This window comes from Netta rufina, assembly GCF_964035555.1.
Source record: "Netta rufina genome assembly, chromosome: 3".
In the NCBI taxonomy this organism is placed as follows: Eukaryota; Metazoa; Chordata; class Aves; order Anseriformes; family Anatidae; genus Netta; species Netta rufina.
In genome coordinates this window covers 24,873,205-24,889,615 of record NC_140125.1, presented here as the reverse complement: position 1 = coordinate 24,889,615, position 16,411 = coordinate 24,873,205, and the positions used below count along the sequence as shown (strand labels likewise).

The 16,411-nt window shown below is 37.5% G+C and overlaps 1 protein-coding gene across 8 annotated transcripts in view; it reads left to right on the top strand.

The window, feature by feature from the left end:
• ENAH (ENAH actin regulator) overlaps positions 1-16,411 on the top strand; it is an 86,889-nt gene that overhangs the window by 57,048 nt on the left and 13,430 nt on the right. For 2 of the 8 annotated variants that reach the window (XM_084284890.1, XM_084284889.1), the window contains exons 4-10: positions 1,595-1,679; positions 8,152-8,471; positions 10,334-10,444; positions 12,248-12,552; positions 12,818-12,951; positions 13,349-13,403; positions 13,714-13,762. In XM_084284890.1, the coding sequence (XP_084141016.1) occupies positions 1,595-1,679; positions 8,152-8,471; positions 10,334-10,444; positions 12,248-12,552; positions 12,818-12,951; positions 13,349-13,403; positions 13,714-13,762 (1,059 nt within the window). Of the gene's footprint in view, positions 1-1,594; positions 1,680-5,408; positions 5,512-8,151; positions 8,472-9,646; positions 10,445-12,247; positions 12,553-12,817; positions 12,952-13,348; positions 13,404-13,713; positions 13,763-16,411 lie in introns of those variants that run through there. The other 6 variants (XM_084284886.1, XM_084284885.1, XM_084284888.1 and 3 more) reach the window with 3 other exon arrangements.

Genomic DNA, 16,411 nt, shown 5'->3' with positions numbered 1-16,411 from the left:
GGAGATGAGAGTGGAGGGACTTGTAACATTGGAAGTTTTAAAGTCAAGAAGTTTTCCAGGTGAGCAATATGACAGATGTTTCTATTTTATTGATAACTTTATTATTAATTATCATTGCAGTTAGGTGTTTTGCATTAAGAATAATATAAATTCACATCTGTGGATAGCTCTTGGAGATATACTCCAAGCAAAATAGTACATCCATTGCATCATTATACACTTAAACATGAGGACCTAATGATTGCTAAAAAGAAGAACTAAGAAAGACAACCTCTGTAATGCTTTCTGCTTCTGTCTTTTATAAGTCAGTTTGCATTATGTATTAACTATAGAGTAGATTGTAAACAAATTTATCATTTTCTTTATGACCACAGCGAAGGCAATACTGTGCTGTTCTAAGTACGTGAATCTTTTCGTGTAACCTTCAAAGAGGGCGCTTGCTTGCTGAATCTGATGCAGATCAACTGTTCTTGCGGTCTCAATATATCATACATGGTCTCTTTGTGTTTTGGGTGACTTTCACAAGTTCAGATGGCAAACAACTTCAATGTCTTGACATAATGAGATGGATGAGATCTCATTGCAATTTCCCTACTCTAACTAGTTTGGTGGAATCTTTGGAAGAAGTTTGTTTCATTTCGAGACCTCCTCAGAACTGGATAAATGTTGATTGTTCTTAATTCTTGATTCAGAATTCCATAATCTGAAGCGTAGTTATCATTGAAATAATTTCCTGCTTCACTGACCATTTTTACAGACAAATTCACTGTACTGTACACAATTCAAAAATTCTCTATCCTTCACTTCTGTTAATACTTTTTAATTGGTTTCATGCTGTATAGAGATTCATGAGGAATACAAACATCTTTGCCTATAAAGCACGGATCTAATATACAATTTGAAAGCCTTATAACACAGACTTGATCATCAGCAAAAAGTCACAGATGAATGTTGTCTCTCTCTTTTACATTTCTTGCATTTATCAGAATGCACAGTTTGTACATTTGCTGCATGCCTCTGTTCCTTTGGATGCAATACTTGCCTATGCAAAAACGAAGTGCTTCTATCCAAGTTGACAAGCTAAAATCTTGAGTAAATTTTGGTGTGATTTACAGAAACATACTTACTTTCCTTCTCTCAATTTCGTGATAAAGTTCTGATGTTTTTTCTCCTTGTTCTTTCTTTTTTCTTTTTAATTTCCAGTGTTCTATTTAGGTGAGTGCTTTTAATTTTTTGAGCCTTTTCTGTTCCTCCAAGAATATTTGTCCATTGTTTTAAGAAACAGACTTGGAGTGCTTTTCAAAGCTTTTGTTAAGTGCTATCACATATATATATAAATTTATTTTGCATTTCTGTGAAACTTCCATCCATGTGAAATAAAGCCATTCTGCAGATATGTCAGGTAACATTTGTTGCAGCTTTTATTTGCTGTATTACGTTGTTGAGCTTGTTTGGCTTAAGAAGCAGAAGCAGACAGATCCTACGTCATGTGATCGCTGTCCTTTATCCTTGATTTTTTGTGCTCACCCCCTCGCTTTCCCACCCCCCTCCAAAGAAGAAATCCAAATAATGAATGATCTGTCTTCACTTCTAGGTCCTACGTTGCCTCGACAGAATTCACAGCTTCCCTCTCAAGTACAGAATGGTCCATCACAAGAAGAATTGGACATCCAGAGAAGGTATGGTACTGTAAGAGAACAAATTGTTCTATTAAAGAATTCAGTAACTCGTCACTGATGATGAGAAAGTAAATGTCAAGGACTTAAAATTACTAAAAAATTACTTAAAATTGTTGCATTAGGGCAGCGTTTATATGGTTGCAATTTTCAGTAATGCAGCTTTACTGTGTAAAAACTTTGTTGCTTGGTTCCTTCTTCTTAATCTCCACCCGTCCTCAGATTGCAAGGATTGCTCTTACTGGCTTGTCATGAAAGAATTGAAATTCAAATTGGAAATGGAAGACTTCACTGCTGTCATTTTCAGCCAGACTAATTACTTTTCCAGCGACTGTTAGAACTTCAGTTTTTGAGACATGTTTATAAAGAGGAAATCAGTAAGCAAGGAAGGAACTTTTAACCTTTGAAAATAGAAAATAAGTCGTCTAGTGGAACGTCAATTTTTCTTACTGGATGTGGATCGAAATATCTAAATCAAAATACTGTGTGGGATAGCTTGTTCCCCTTTCTTCTATCTTAATTCATTACCCAAAAAAAGAAACAAACAAACAAACAAGAAACACCCCACAATCTTTATTTTCTGCTTCCGGTGTATAAACTTACAGAACCTTTTGTAGTTTAATTTTCGACTATAGCAATATTAGTTATAGCTGTGCTGCCCTCAGGGAGAAGACTGTTCCTCTGGCCAGTTGGCACTCCCCCTAATGTAGCTGTTGTCTGTTCAACTAGAGGCCACTGGGTCCTGTCCCCTGTAGCATTTTTAACATGTTCATTTTTTTCCACAGTTCATTTTAATAATTAGTATGTATCAATCATGTGGCCGAGTTCTGGGAAAAAAACTTCCTAGCTGCCATAGTCCTTTTTTCCTCCTTTTTTTTTTTTTTTTTTTTTTTTTTTTTCCAGGAGTTGGACTTGATGATCCTTATGTGTCCTTTCCAACTCAGGATATTCTATAATTTTTATTGCATTGCAATATGGGTTAGTGCAGTATGTGAAGTGTCTGGGACTAGGGTATGTGAAAAGGCAAAGTCCTCTAGGTTGGTGGTATGAGACTGGGTTGACTGAAAAATAGACCTTGGTCTGCCTTAACCATGCTGTCTGTGAAGCAATCCTGAATTATTTTACCATCAAGTTACTCCCAGGAGATTAGCTGTTCCCTTCCAGAAGGGATGCTGGGAGCAGTTTAGGTCATGTGCAGTACGGATGCAGGGAACAGGGTCCTTGAATAAATAGGAAGTCACCCAGTTTGACACTGCAAATACACATAATGGTTTTCAGTGGTAACTGAAAAAATAAATTAGCATGCTGGATCTAACTGGCAATGGCTCTGAAGATATTTCTATTTAATATTTTTAATTTTGCTTCTTTATGTAGAGGTGAGCAGAAACAGATTCCTAATTTGGAAATGATTCATATTATATATTTGATTAATTAGCTACACACGTGTAACAAAGTATTGACATTAAAATTGGTCATGCTTGTCTTCTTCCTAGAATATACGACACTCGTTTAATGTGAGCAGGGATCACTATCTGAAATTTACCTTGTTCAAAAATGAATATCAAGAAGCCCATTACAAATCTGTGTTTAATGTGTTTACTTTTAAACCTGCTGTCTTGATAAAGGTCTCTTTTTATGTCACTTTAATTTTTGACAGATTGACAGATTTTAAAATGTTGTTTTGATGAGCTTTTTCTGTTCCACAGTAATTTATTTTTTTTAAAATTCCTCTTCTGTTCCTTTAGAAAGCTGTATTAATTGAAATTTATAATGCTGAAATACTCTTACAGAAGCATTGTAGATGGATGTCTCCAGAAAGAAAAGCTGCCCAATATTAAGAGCCCCAAAAGTCTCTTGAAACTTTATGCAAGAAGGCTGTATTATTAGATACATCCTTATGGCTTCACTTCTCATTTTATCAGTGTGCTGTACTTGTTTTCATCTAATATAACGTCCTCTTTGAAGTCTGGTCCTGTTTTTGATTTTTATTTTTTATTTTCCTCAAGAAAACGGATAGGGAACTGGCATTCCAGTAGTTACTCATGCTGATAGCCGCATTGTGGAAAAAATTGTTGTGTCATCAAGTTGAAGACAAACGTACGATTTTGTTAAACCATTTCACGAATGACTCTGCAGTCTCCATGCATTACAGTAAGCATATAGTTATAATACAGTTCAGTTCTAGCTTAGAGCTTGTGCACTCTAGAACTTAAAAGACACTTAATGCATAAGCTCTAAGCTTCCAGACTATAATAGCAATAGCCTTACTACCATAACGGAGAGAGTAGTAAATAGTTGGGAATAAAGAGGTTTATGTATGCCTTACTTTTAGCAGATCTGTAGGTGACATTTCCAGTCTCGGTAAAGATGGTGTGGGCAGAATTAAGTTCTGTAGGAAGTAGGAAGACGAGGTAGTGCAGGAGAAGGGAATGAATAAATGTTATTGTGTAAAAAGGAGCATGGAATTGTGATTTCAAGAGAAATGTAGGCTTTGTGGAGTCTATTGCTTGTGAAATGTGTCTGTTGGTGTGAGGGTTTCTGTTTAAGATGTGGCTTAGTAATAGCTGTCTTAAATGCTGTGGTCTCATATCCCTCCCATTAAGTATACCCGAATTCAGCACTGTTTGACGAACTCCACTGTAAAGGAGTTTATTAAAATATGTTTTCAGTGATTCTAAGTCCACAGACAAAAATCTGCTTAGATGTCAAGTTGGTAATGGGATCCTGTGGAGGTCATCTACTCCAACCTTTTGCTTGAAGTAGGGCTAATTTCAGATTTACAGGGCTTGCAGCTTCAGGGCTTTTGCAGGCACTAATATTTCCTCACAAACATTTTGCCAAAGGAGTGCTCAGTGAAGAATGGCATATTAAAGGGATCTTCAAGTGACCTGATGCTTTTGTAACCATTGTTCAACAATCTTGTGGAAACAGTGAATAGAAGAATTATTTTGATCATTATCAACAAAAGTGTCTCTCTTTTTGTTCAACGTTTTTTCCATTTTAGAAAGCATTTAGATGCTTTATGTTTTGAATAAAAGGGCTAAAGTAGTGCTTTTACTTCATTTTGCTGCACATGAACGTTTGCATTATTTACTGTGCATTGAATAACAGTTTATAAAGCCATTAGATATTGCAGATATGCAATGTAAAACACTGAGGTTTTTATGAGACCAAGATTACAGATTGGGTGGTCGATGAAATCATTTAATTTGGTGAATTGATAAATTCATTACTTTCTTTTTAAAAACCTTAATGCAGGCTGTGTGCTTTCTCTATAAAAATAACTATGGGAGTATTTGAAGATAACTGTTAACTTCCATTAACTTGCTCTGATTTAAATACATCAATATTAAACTTTAAAACACTTCAGCTTTGATTTTGGATCCTCAAAAGTAAAGTCTTTCTATTTTCATAGGAGATATTTTTCATTATGTCAGTGTTAGGCAATGTATAGAAATTCTACTGGTTATTAGGAAGAGAGCTACTTCACTTCACATAGGTATTTGTTAATAACTTCAGAGTTACTTAGCATTTTAAAATATATTATTAGTTCATAGCATGCCTCTGTGCTAGTCATGAATATAAATTTACCTTCTCTTCCAGCCGTGGTAAATATATTGTCAGGAATATGAGTCAGAGAGTCGGTATCTAATATGATACTGAGGAATTTATTGAGTTAATATTTATAAATAACTTCAAAGTCATCACTGCTTCATAAATAAAGAGTCCAAGAACAGCAGAAAGCATAAGTGTATAGATTAGGAGTAATGAAGGTATACAAGCCACCTGTTGTCTTTCAGGGACGTAATGGACCAAAAGTTGACCGATTTCTGTCGTAAGTAATCAAAAATGTTAGAGGTTCTCAAAACTCAGTACCAGAATACTTGTATTTTCTGTCATTATTAAATACTTGCTGTTTGCTTACAGTTTTAGATTATATCATAGATTGGTGCAGTACTATTAAACAAAGAGAACTTGGTGCGTGACTACTAGAAAGTAGTATTGATATGGCTTTGTTTTTGTAACATCTTTTGGGAGGCTTATTAGCAGTGGTTAGTAGAAGTTTGGATACTGACAAGGTTAATGTTATTTTTTTTATCCTTTGTAAAATGTGTTCCTTTATTTCTTCTGATAATTTAAAAGTATTTTTGCTGAGGTTTTGCTAATCTTAATCCTTTTAAGGTGGATACAAATTTATATTTTTTGGGAAAATTAGTATTTATTTCATGTATAATACGCGAGTTTTTTAAAAACGTGTGATTTCTGATTCCTGATTTTTAAAAACACTTGGAAATACTGAAAGGAAAAAAGTGCATCATACAATTAATAGTAATGTGTTTACATTAGTACTAATGTAGTTATAAGGGAAAGAGTTTTTATGCCCATCATATTTTGTCCCTGATAGCCTGGCTTCTACTGTTTTTGGTATAACCCATGACCTTTCCCTAGTTAGTAGCCAGATGTACTACTTCCAATTCTCTTTGCTTTTAAGTCATTTCATCTATCTGACAGGTTATTTTGAGGAAGTAGTATTTCTTCAAAGGCATACAAATTGATTAGATTATGACTAAATTGTTATAAGCTGAGATAGACATGTGAATAAGATATAGTAGTTAGCTTTTGGTTTAGGTTATAAATAATCGGTAGAATACTGCTATTACAAAGTCTATGTGAAGTTTGCATTCCAGAGACATGATCTAGGTGGACTTAAAATTGTTTTTTTTTTTTTTTTTTTTTTTTTTTTTTTTTTTTTTTAAATGCATAAGCTAAGGCTTTCCAGCCATCCAAAGTTATAGTTTAGTTTTCAAGTAGAGCTTGTTGAGATGGTTTCATGGGACAGCCTGAGGCTATTTGGATCTTTCTTACCTATGCATTGCATAGCAGGAAGGGAGAGAAAAAGAGATTGAAACAAAAAGACCCATCAGCATTGTTTATCGCACCCTAAAGACTTGATTTTTCTTGTCCTCGGAGTTTCTGGAAAACAAAGTTCTGGCGTAATGACTATTTTTAGTGCCTGTCTCATTTTTTTTAATTCAGTTTCTTCCTGTTCACAGCAAAGTTTTCCTTAGTTCTGTAAAGTTCAGCTTTCAAAGATTTTACTGATTTTATGTGGAGGTAACGGGTGTAGGCTGGTTACAGTACTGAACAGCTATAGATGTTGGACAACATCGACTTGTTTTGCAGGCTGAGGAGAGATCTCTTGCATTAGGCAGTCTTTTAACTACATTGGCAAAATTACTGCCTTAATCACTGCAATTGAATATGTGTGTTGTTGTAAGGATGATTCTGACAATTACGTTAAAATGTCTCTGAAATCTTTCTGCAAAATCTTGTTCAGTTCTTTTTATAGTGCAAAACATGAAATTGAGATTAGAAAATGGTCTATGTTTTTCCATATTTTTAGTTATTGTGGTTCCCTTTCCTGAAACTTCTATTCTGATTGTACTAATGACAATCTTTAGTAGTGAGCTCTCCCAAGAGATGAAAAAAACTTTGAGAATCAAAAAGCTGTGTTTTAGCTGGCTAGAATCATGCATCTTATCTGACTGTTAAAAAACAAATAGAGAAAATATATATAAAAAAAAGAAAAAAAAAATAGGGTTGTGTATAGCTTTTCCTGATATTTTTTTGTGGGAAATTCCTTTCTTCCAGTCAACCTAGTGGCAACAAATGCTTAAAGAACAACAATAACAACAAACACCCAACTTCTTGACCCTAGGAAATTCTGTTTCATTTGCATGGTTATTTACTTGATTTCTTCCTCTCCACATCTTCCCCTGCTCTGCTTTCCTTCCCAATGACTGCTAAGGGCTGGAAACCCTGCCAGCTCCCAGCAGGGTTTCCATGTCCGCTGCACCCTATTTTTTTATTTTTTTTTATGATCATGTCTAGTTTTCCCCTGAAGTTTTTTCAACTCCCGTTTTAATGAGACTTCAGTGCGTGTAGTCAGCAAGTGTGTAGAGTATGTACATGTATAAAGTATGCACTTTGCTTCTGTAAAATTTGGATAAATACTAGCCGACTAGTTTATGTGAAAGATCTAATGTGTGTTTTTTGATGGGGATTTATGATATTGCCATTTCACTCTTCTGTTATTCACTGCTTCAAGTATAAAATACCATGCAAAGAACAAATGTAACTCCATATCCCAAACTCACAAGATTGCATCAGTGAGAGAATTATCAGCAATAGCTTTCTATTCCTACCTCTTGAAAGCTGTCTTTCCTCCTAACCAATTGAATATTGTGAAACTGGGTATATGAGTCTTTTTACTGTAAATATAATACACCTGTTATCCAGCTCCAAAAAATAAAGTGTATGGTTTAGAATTGTATGTAGGTACAAATGCCATGTTTTTGTTCTTACAGTTGCAAAGAGTGTTCATTGTTTTATCTTTTTGTCCTCTAGCAGTTATTTGATATTCTTGGTTTTAACTTTGCAGCTTAGTCTTTTCTTTTTTTTTCCATGATTGTAGACAGTTGCAAGAGCAACAAAGGCAGAAAGAGCTGGAACGAGAAAGGCTGGATCGTGAACGAATGGAACGGGAGAGACTGGAGAGAGAAAGGCTAGAAAGGGAGAGACTTGAAAGAGAGCGCCTAGAACAGGAACAACTGGAGCGAGAACGGCAAGAAAGGGAACGGCAAGAGCGCCTAGAAAGGGAGAGACAGGAAAAGGAGAGGCAGGATCGAGAAAGACTTGAACGACTTGAACGGGAAAGGCAAGAAAGAGAACGGCAAGAGCAGTTGGAAAGGGAACAATTGGAATGGGAAAGAGAGAGAAGAATTTCAAATGCTGGTAAGAATTTCAAAACCGAGTGTGTTCAAGTACCATACTCTGTATTTGGGTAATGGCATGGGAGGCGACAAACAAGGGCAGGGAGTATAGCTGTGCAAGAGCAGTCAGTATATAACTTGTGGGGTGGAATTTCTTTCTTTCTTATGGCAAGAAGTCCAAGATTACTTTCCTGTCATAATTTTCCACTAACCCTGAAATAAAACATGTAAAAATACGTTTGCTCCATTGCTTTACTTCCTGATTGCATGAAGAACTTGAATCATATTGGGCACCTCCAGCATTGGTTAATGTATGATGAGTTAAAATTTCTAAATATTTTGTTGTTGTATGCTCTATTAAACTTATTCTCATCAGATAATTTGACAAAACTAGCTTGAATATGTTTACATAGAGGGTATGTATCTAAGGTGAAGTCATAGTATGAGAAATGCCTTTCAGTATGAACTTTTGCTTCACTTATGATCGTAGTAAATTACAGTGAAAAGTGTTATATGAATTTGTAGATAAGATAATACACTGCCTTTAGAAGTGTGTCCAGTGATAATTAGAAGCTCTTTCCCTTAGATAATGTAATGGAACATTAATCAAGCACTTTGTCCTTTAGTAACAAACTCAATTTAAATAAGAAGTCATCTTGTGGTAAAAGTCAGAGTATGCTGTGTAACAAACTAGTTACTGTAGAAGAGGATTTTATTTGTAGATTTATTCCAACTACTGTGAAGTTTGTGATGGAGCTTACTCTAGTACTCTAGGGAAAAGAGATAATATTTACATGCTGCCTGCGTTAACAATTCTTCTAATAAAATTTGTACCAAATGTTAAGATCACTACACTTGCTTGCAATTTGCAACAAAACAAGAAGATAAAAGCTGATAAGACTGATTAATCAACCCTGTATCTAACCATCTCACAGATGGGATTTGAGAAAACTTGTCCTAGAACGTATTTGTAAATTCAAATGTTGGCACAAAAATGGTTGGTAAAATTAAGCAGCTGTTGATAATGTATAAAACTTTCCTAACAGTATTTTCACTTGTGCCTAATCCTCTGGTACTAACTGTAGTCTACATTTATACATTTTGTTTGAATGCTGGTTTTGTTGCTTCATTAGCTCCCTTTTTCTCTTTCTCCTTTTTTTATCCTGCCTTTGCTGCTGCTTTCCATCTTCTGTCCAGCTCCATCTTTCGACAACTCCCCGTATAGCACTCCACTTCCTGAATACTCCAGTTGCCAGCCTCCTTCAGCACCTCCTCCATCATATGCAAAAGCAGTCTCAGCACCAATGTCAGAGTCCACATCGGAGTATGCTGTAGTGACTTCTGCACCACCGACTTCCACTCCCCCTACACCGCCTCTAAGGCACTCTGCATCACGTTTTGCTACATCTTTAGGCTCAGCTTTCCACCCTGTTCTTCCCCATTATGCTACGGTTCCTCGTCCACTCAACAAAAGTTCTCGGCCCCCTTCTCCTGTGAATGCCCCAGCGACGTTGCCTCCAAATACAAAGCCTGTTGCTTGGTCTGCGCCCAGTTTCGCTCCCCTTCCCCCATCACCTCCGGTAATGATAAGCAGTCCACCAGGCAAAGCTACTGGTCCAAGACCTGTCCTCCCAGTGTCAGCTTCTAATCCAGTGACCCAAATGCCTACATCTCCCACAGCTCCTAATGGGCTTTCTGAAAATGTGACTTATCCAGCTCCTTCGCCTACCTCAGGTCCAACTCCACCTCCGCCACCTCCTCCCCCCCCACTGCCTTCCTTTCCACCTCTGTCACTCTCTGGACCTCAAGCTTCTCCTTCTCCAAACTCCCCTAATGCCTCGACTCCCTCATCCAAGCCTAGTGTTCTCCCTTCTCCCTCTGCAGCTACCCCTGCCTCTGTTGAGAACTCTCTAAACTCTGTGCTGGGAGACTCCTCTGCTTCTGAGCCAGTCTTGCAGGCAGCCTCTCAGCCGATTGAACCTACGACCCAGCAGGGTAAGGCTTTCTGTTATTGCTACTAATTCACTAATCAGTAATGCAGTCAAAAACAATTTGTATCAAAGCCCTTAACTGCTCCGAAGAATTAACAAAACGCTTCAAAAGTTGCAGTGATCTTAATACCACAACGAAATACCATCTGGAGACTGGTAAGGGAGAAGAGCCAGAGTTCTGTGGTCTGTCATAAATAAAATTCTGGTTTCTTAAGCTCTCATCTGTTGGGAACAGAGCTTGTCAAATACTGACTTGGTAAATCTTGCACTGTTCGTTTATTGGGACCATTGTATTAATAGGCAGCATCGTTAGTTTCCTAATGGCAGGTGAAGCAGGAGTATGAGTATGTGGCTTTAGACATATGACCTTAAGTGAGGAATAATTTGAACCACTTTGATACTCACAATGTAGCTTAAAATTTAGAAGGTGGTGCATAACAATTACAGCATTTCTTTCTGGACAGTGTTCATATTGAGGTGTGTGCTGTATGCGCACGCACCTAAGGTGATTGATTGGTCTTTCTGTGGTATTCTACCAGAATAGATTAAAAAGCTTCATTATTAAAAAAAGACAAAGTTAGTTTAAGCAGATGACAGTCTTAATGGACACTCTACCAATGTGATATAAACGTGTTTTAAATGGATGTAAATGTCTTTGTTAACCTGAATCCTGTTTTATAGTGACTTAATAGATTTAGGTCTTATATACATAAGACTGCAGTAGCTTAGCTAAGGGTTTGGGTAGAGGGGATCCAGGGCGATAAGTAGAATGTAGCTTCATCACACAAACCATGCAGAGTAGATCCTATTTATAGATGTGTTGCATTAAATTGTGAGCTGCTCTGTGATTGAGTAGAAATAGGGTGAGTGGTCTTGTGTTTTTTTATGGAATAAAAGCATGCATTTGGATGGTGAGTAATCACTAGAGAGTTTAAAATGCTTCTGAACTTACTCAAGGGTTAGCATGATAGGAAACCAGGGAGGCTCTCGAATGAAATTCCTGCCTTTAGAGATGGCTTAAGGTGGTTGCTGACTTCCACTAGCTTATGTCAGTTCTGTAGTCAAGCAAGGGAATGGAGTTGATATGTGGGGCTGTTCTCTTAATCGTAATTCCTGAAATTGTTCCCATAATATAAACACTTTGGCAGCTGCATTAAACATCAGGATATTATTTCTTTAAAACAAATTTTGTACTGGATATCTGTACTGTAAAAGGTTAAAGGAATCATAAATAAATGGAAGAGCTTGTCCTCGTCAGGTTGAAATGTCAGTCTTCTAACTCACTAATTACTGTCTGTGTTTAATTATTAAAGTTGATTCCTGGGATGTTTTTTAGAGGAAAGACTTTTATTCAGGCTTAGAAGTCGGTGTTGGAACTAAAACACTTCCAGGTTGCATATGCTTGGGTGGTGTGTTAAATGCTCATCGATACAATGAGTACTTCTTACTTCGCGCCATTTTGATAAGTAATTTTTTTTCTTCTGCAGTTTGATACTTGTACATTACTCTAAAAGCGTTGCTTGCTTCCCTTCTGAAGGTTCTTGGCTGCAGCACAAAACCTAACTGGAGGGTTATTGTATTTAAATGGCTCTGAAATTCTGATCTCTTACAGCGTACTATATAATACTTCTAGTGCATTTAATAAGGATGTTCTCCCCTGCTGAAACTTGGAGTGTTCTCTTGCCTACAAAAAGGATACTTCCCAGTATTAACTTATACACAGAGAAAATGAACCTGTGTTTCGAGAGAATAAGACCTTTCCTTTCAAAATCCTTAATATAGTCTCTTTTTTTCTCTTTGATACTAGGTGTTGTCCAAGGACCACCTGCACCTCCTCCCCCACCCCCGTTGCCCCCTGGCCCAGCTCAGTCTTCGGCAGCAGCCCCACCTCCTCCAGGCCCACCACCACCACCTCCACTTCCACCTTCAGGGCCTCCGCCACCACCGCCACCACCTCCTCTTCCTAGCCAAGTACCTGCTGTTCCCCTCCCACCTCCTGCTCCCCCCCTTCCTGCCTCTGGATTTTCCGTCGGATTTATGTCTGAAGAAAATCGCCCTCTAACTGGACTAGCAGCTGCACTTGCTGGAGCCAAACTTAGGAAAGTGTCACGGGTAAATGCAACTGTTATGTTTTTGTTTTTTTTTTTTTTTCTGATTTCTATTTCTAATTTCTGTGTTCCTGAACTGGCTGTAGTTTTTGTTTCAGATTAATAGCCCTGTAAAATACATCTTGGATAGGTGTAATTCATTATTTAAAAAGTTATAGGTGGTGCTGCAGTCTTTATACAACTGTTTCTTTCTACTATGTGAACTTTGCTTATTTCATTGTCAGCTATAATTGTTTGCATGTACACTGTTACTTTTGTGTATTGCAAAGGGTGAAGACTCCTCCAGTTCAAGTGGAGGAGGAGGGTCTGCTCCATCTAAAACAGACGGTGGCCGTGGAAATGGGCCACTTCCCCTGGGAGGTAGTGGCTTGATGGAAGAAATGAGTGCCCTGCTGGCCAGGAGGTAAGTAGCTGTTGCTGTGCTGTAGCTGCTCTTAGAGGTAAGATTCTCGGTGTCTGTTTTCAGCTGGCTAAGGATCAAACAAACATATGCTTGCTCATGTGGTTGCTCTGTGAAGTTGATAACGTTTTATGAATAGCCGTTTTTACTCGAGTATAATGAAGTACTTTTCTTTTCTGTAAGTCTTTGTGCAGCGGTAGGGAATATAAACTTCAAAAGGATAAGGAAACCCAAAATCACTTGGAAAAGAGGGCTTTGGCCCTGAAAGCATTCTGAAAGTACTTTAACACTAATATTTAGTTATCTAAATAACAAGCTTTATGTATCCTTAATTACAGTGAAGAGCAGTCTTTCATCTTAAAGCCACAATGATCTTGGTAACTTTTGTCTCTGCCTGTAGGAGAAGAATTGCTGAAAAGGGATCAACAGAACAAGACCAGAAAGAAGACAAGACCGTGAGTTGAGAAATCTTATCTATGTCAAGTTACTCAATACTTGAAAAAGATTCTAATGATGTCATGGAAATTATTTATACTTTGCCATACTTACATACATATCTTCTGTTTTGAGAAGGTTTTACTGTTCGTTCACTTTCTGCATAAAATCGAACAGAGCTATTAAATCTCTGTTTAAAAAAAAATAGAATTAAATATTTGAATGGTTGAGATTCATGTACTAAGTTCACAAGAGTCAAAGGTGTGTTTTTTCTCTCTGCCCCTCACCCCTGCCTTTATTCTTCCTTCCTTTCTCTTCCCTGTTAATCAGGAAGAATCAGAGTCTTCAACTTCTAAGGCTTCTTCAACAAGCACACCTGGTAAGTAGCATAGGTTTGTGAACTCTGACTCTAATGCTAAAATATAATGGTGAATCTCAATAAGCTTGTTAAATTTTGGAGTCTGGCTCTTAGCCCTTGATTACAACCTGACATTTTACTGTAGAATGGTTCTGGTTCTGAGATGTTTCAGAAGGCAGCAGATAAAAACATCTACTGAAGCACTCTACCAAATGCAGTATCCTCTGGTGTTGAACCTGTGGGGCTGATTCATGGAAACAGCAGGCAGTGAATGTGAAAGCAAGCTGTCTTTGTCATTACAGGACATGAGCTGGTGCGGTAGTTTGTTTCCCTCAAGTCAGACATAGAAAACTGTCGGTCAGATGTAAACAGTTATCACTTAGCTCAGGAAGGATTCGCTTGTGTCTCTCCTAAATCAACAGGAGTGCCCGGTGCAGAAATTCTTCAAGCATTAATTCCTCTGCTGATGTATGACTGTGGTGGAGTTAGGAGCTGTGCAGTATGCACTTCTGCTGCAGTCAGTAAGGAAAGCTTTTGTATCACCAGTTCTGTAGTTGGTCAGCATGTATTATCAGCATGCATGTGTATTCATACTGTAAATACTTGTATTACAAAATCTGGCTGACACTTGAGACTGTTTTTTTCTTGTACTTGAGTAGTACCTTCCTGCATGTTAGCTTCCTAGGCCCCCTCTCACCTTGTGCATAGCAGGGACAATGTGCAGTTTGTCATCCCAAGAGATGCTGCTTCTCTTCCTGAAGCAGAGGGGAAAAAGGAAAATGGCTGGGTACTGAGCACACCAGTGTTCAGTATGTTTTAGCTTTCTCTGACTGCTTTCCCATATGTGTTTCTTCACTAAATGATTCAGCCACTTGAAGTTTTGCAGGCCTTACTGTTGAAAGACATTGCTGTAGGGTGATCAAGTTCTGGGTAAACACTAGCTGTGGGATAAAAAGAGACAGGGAGCTAGGTGTGTCTTAATGGAAATAATGGAAAACCTGTTACCATTGAGATACAGCAGGTCATTTAAAGAAATAGGATTGCAAGGCAATAAATCTTATCATTTTCCACCCTTTTTTTTCTTCAGAGTTTGCTTTGTCCTGTTAACATGGAGATGATGTGAGCGTTGGGTAAATGTCTGCTTTTTGGGATGCTTCTCTTATTAATATAGGACAAAAAGAGGGAAATCAAGAACAGTGGAAGGAAGTAAAGTAGTTTCTTTGGTGGCTGTGATGAGACGCTTCTTAGAACTTAAATGTCAAATGCACCTGGAGATGAGTCTTTCCTTAGAAGAGAGATTCCACCTCATTTCTTGATGATGTAAAATGTTTTGATAATGCTGTGCATCATCATTGGAGCATGTCATTAAAATGTTTAAGAGGAATATTCGGTATATTAAGTAGAGGCCAGGTCAAAAAATCAACAAATTATTGCAATAATGTACTAGGGTGCAAGTATAATAAGCAGGTGGTTTTCAAATGCGCTATTTTAGGGGCCTAGAAAAAACTTAGGCTATGAAGAGGGAGGTGGTGTTACTAGACAAGGATGAAATGCAAAAACTTTTGGTGAGATTCTCAGGAGTAAGGATCCTAAATATGTAGGGAGAAATACATCTTACCTTTTAGAACAACAGATATATTGTTACTATCCTATATTTAAATTTGAGGACTTTGCCATCTGTCTGTCCCCATTCCTTCGCATCAAAGTATTTGTCATGCTAAAGAAGTATTCTGTTCTCAGGAGAGGAGCCTTTGGAGAAAGGGTTGAACTATGCAGTTGGGGATTGGTGAGGGGATGAGAACCAATTCTCTGAAGTGATGCTATTCCAAGAATGGAAAAGCCTAGCTACATGGCTGCCAAAAGGTAGAGATCTAGTTAGGAGTAATATGTGGAAGGAAGGAAAAGTGTTTTCCTTGCTTGTTTGACTTGAGAAGGACAGGTGGAAACATCAGGGCTTTTAAGCGAGGAGTTGAATTATTACAATTATTATTAAAATACTGAATCTGATGTATAATAATACCAAAATGAAGGTGAATCCTTTCTTAGCCCTTTCAAATGAAGATGAATCCTTTCTTAGCCCTGTATGACACAGTCTGAGTGGTGTTCTTTTTTGAATTCAATGTTGTTGAATGAGAAATGAAGATTTGTGAGCTGTGGTGTTTCTTAGAGGCCCTATGTAGCATTGCTTTCTATAGATAGACATATATATAGATATATATTGCTTTCTATAGATGGACGTCTGGTAGTTGTATCTGAATTATGCTGAGCAATCTGAGTAGTGGATCTGTCGTGTTCTTCTAGTGTTGTTTTGAGCAGGCTGCTAAAATATCAAACAATTAGTCTTTGTTCAGTTACAGGATATCAGTGCTTATTAGTCTAGTTGTGTAATTATATATAATTGCCATTAATATGATTGAAATTGTTATGCAGGGACTTGCTAGCATTTACGTCTTACTTTGATGTTAAGTTTACCTTTGCTATGTACTGTGAACTACCAGTGTTCCAGATTCTTTGTCAGGAGGAGTATGAGGTTGAAAGGGGAGACATTTCTTCTGTCTTAAGCTTGGGTCTCCTTGAGTTTATTTCAGCTCTGTTAAGAAGCTATGTTCTTTCTCTCCTCTTGTGCTTACAGGGAGAGCGATGGCACGATTGTGTAGACCTGCTAGTCCT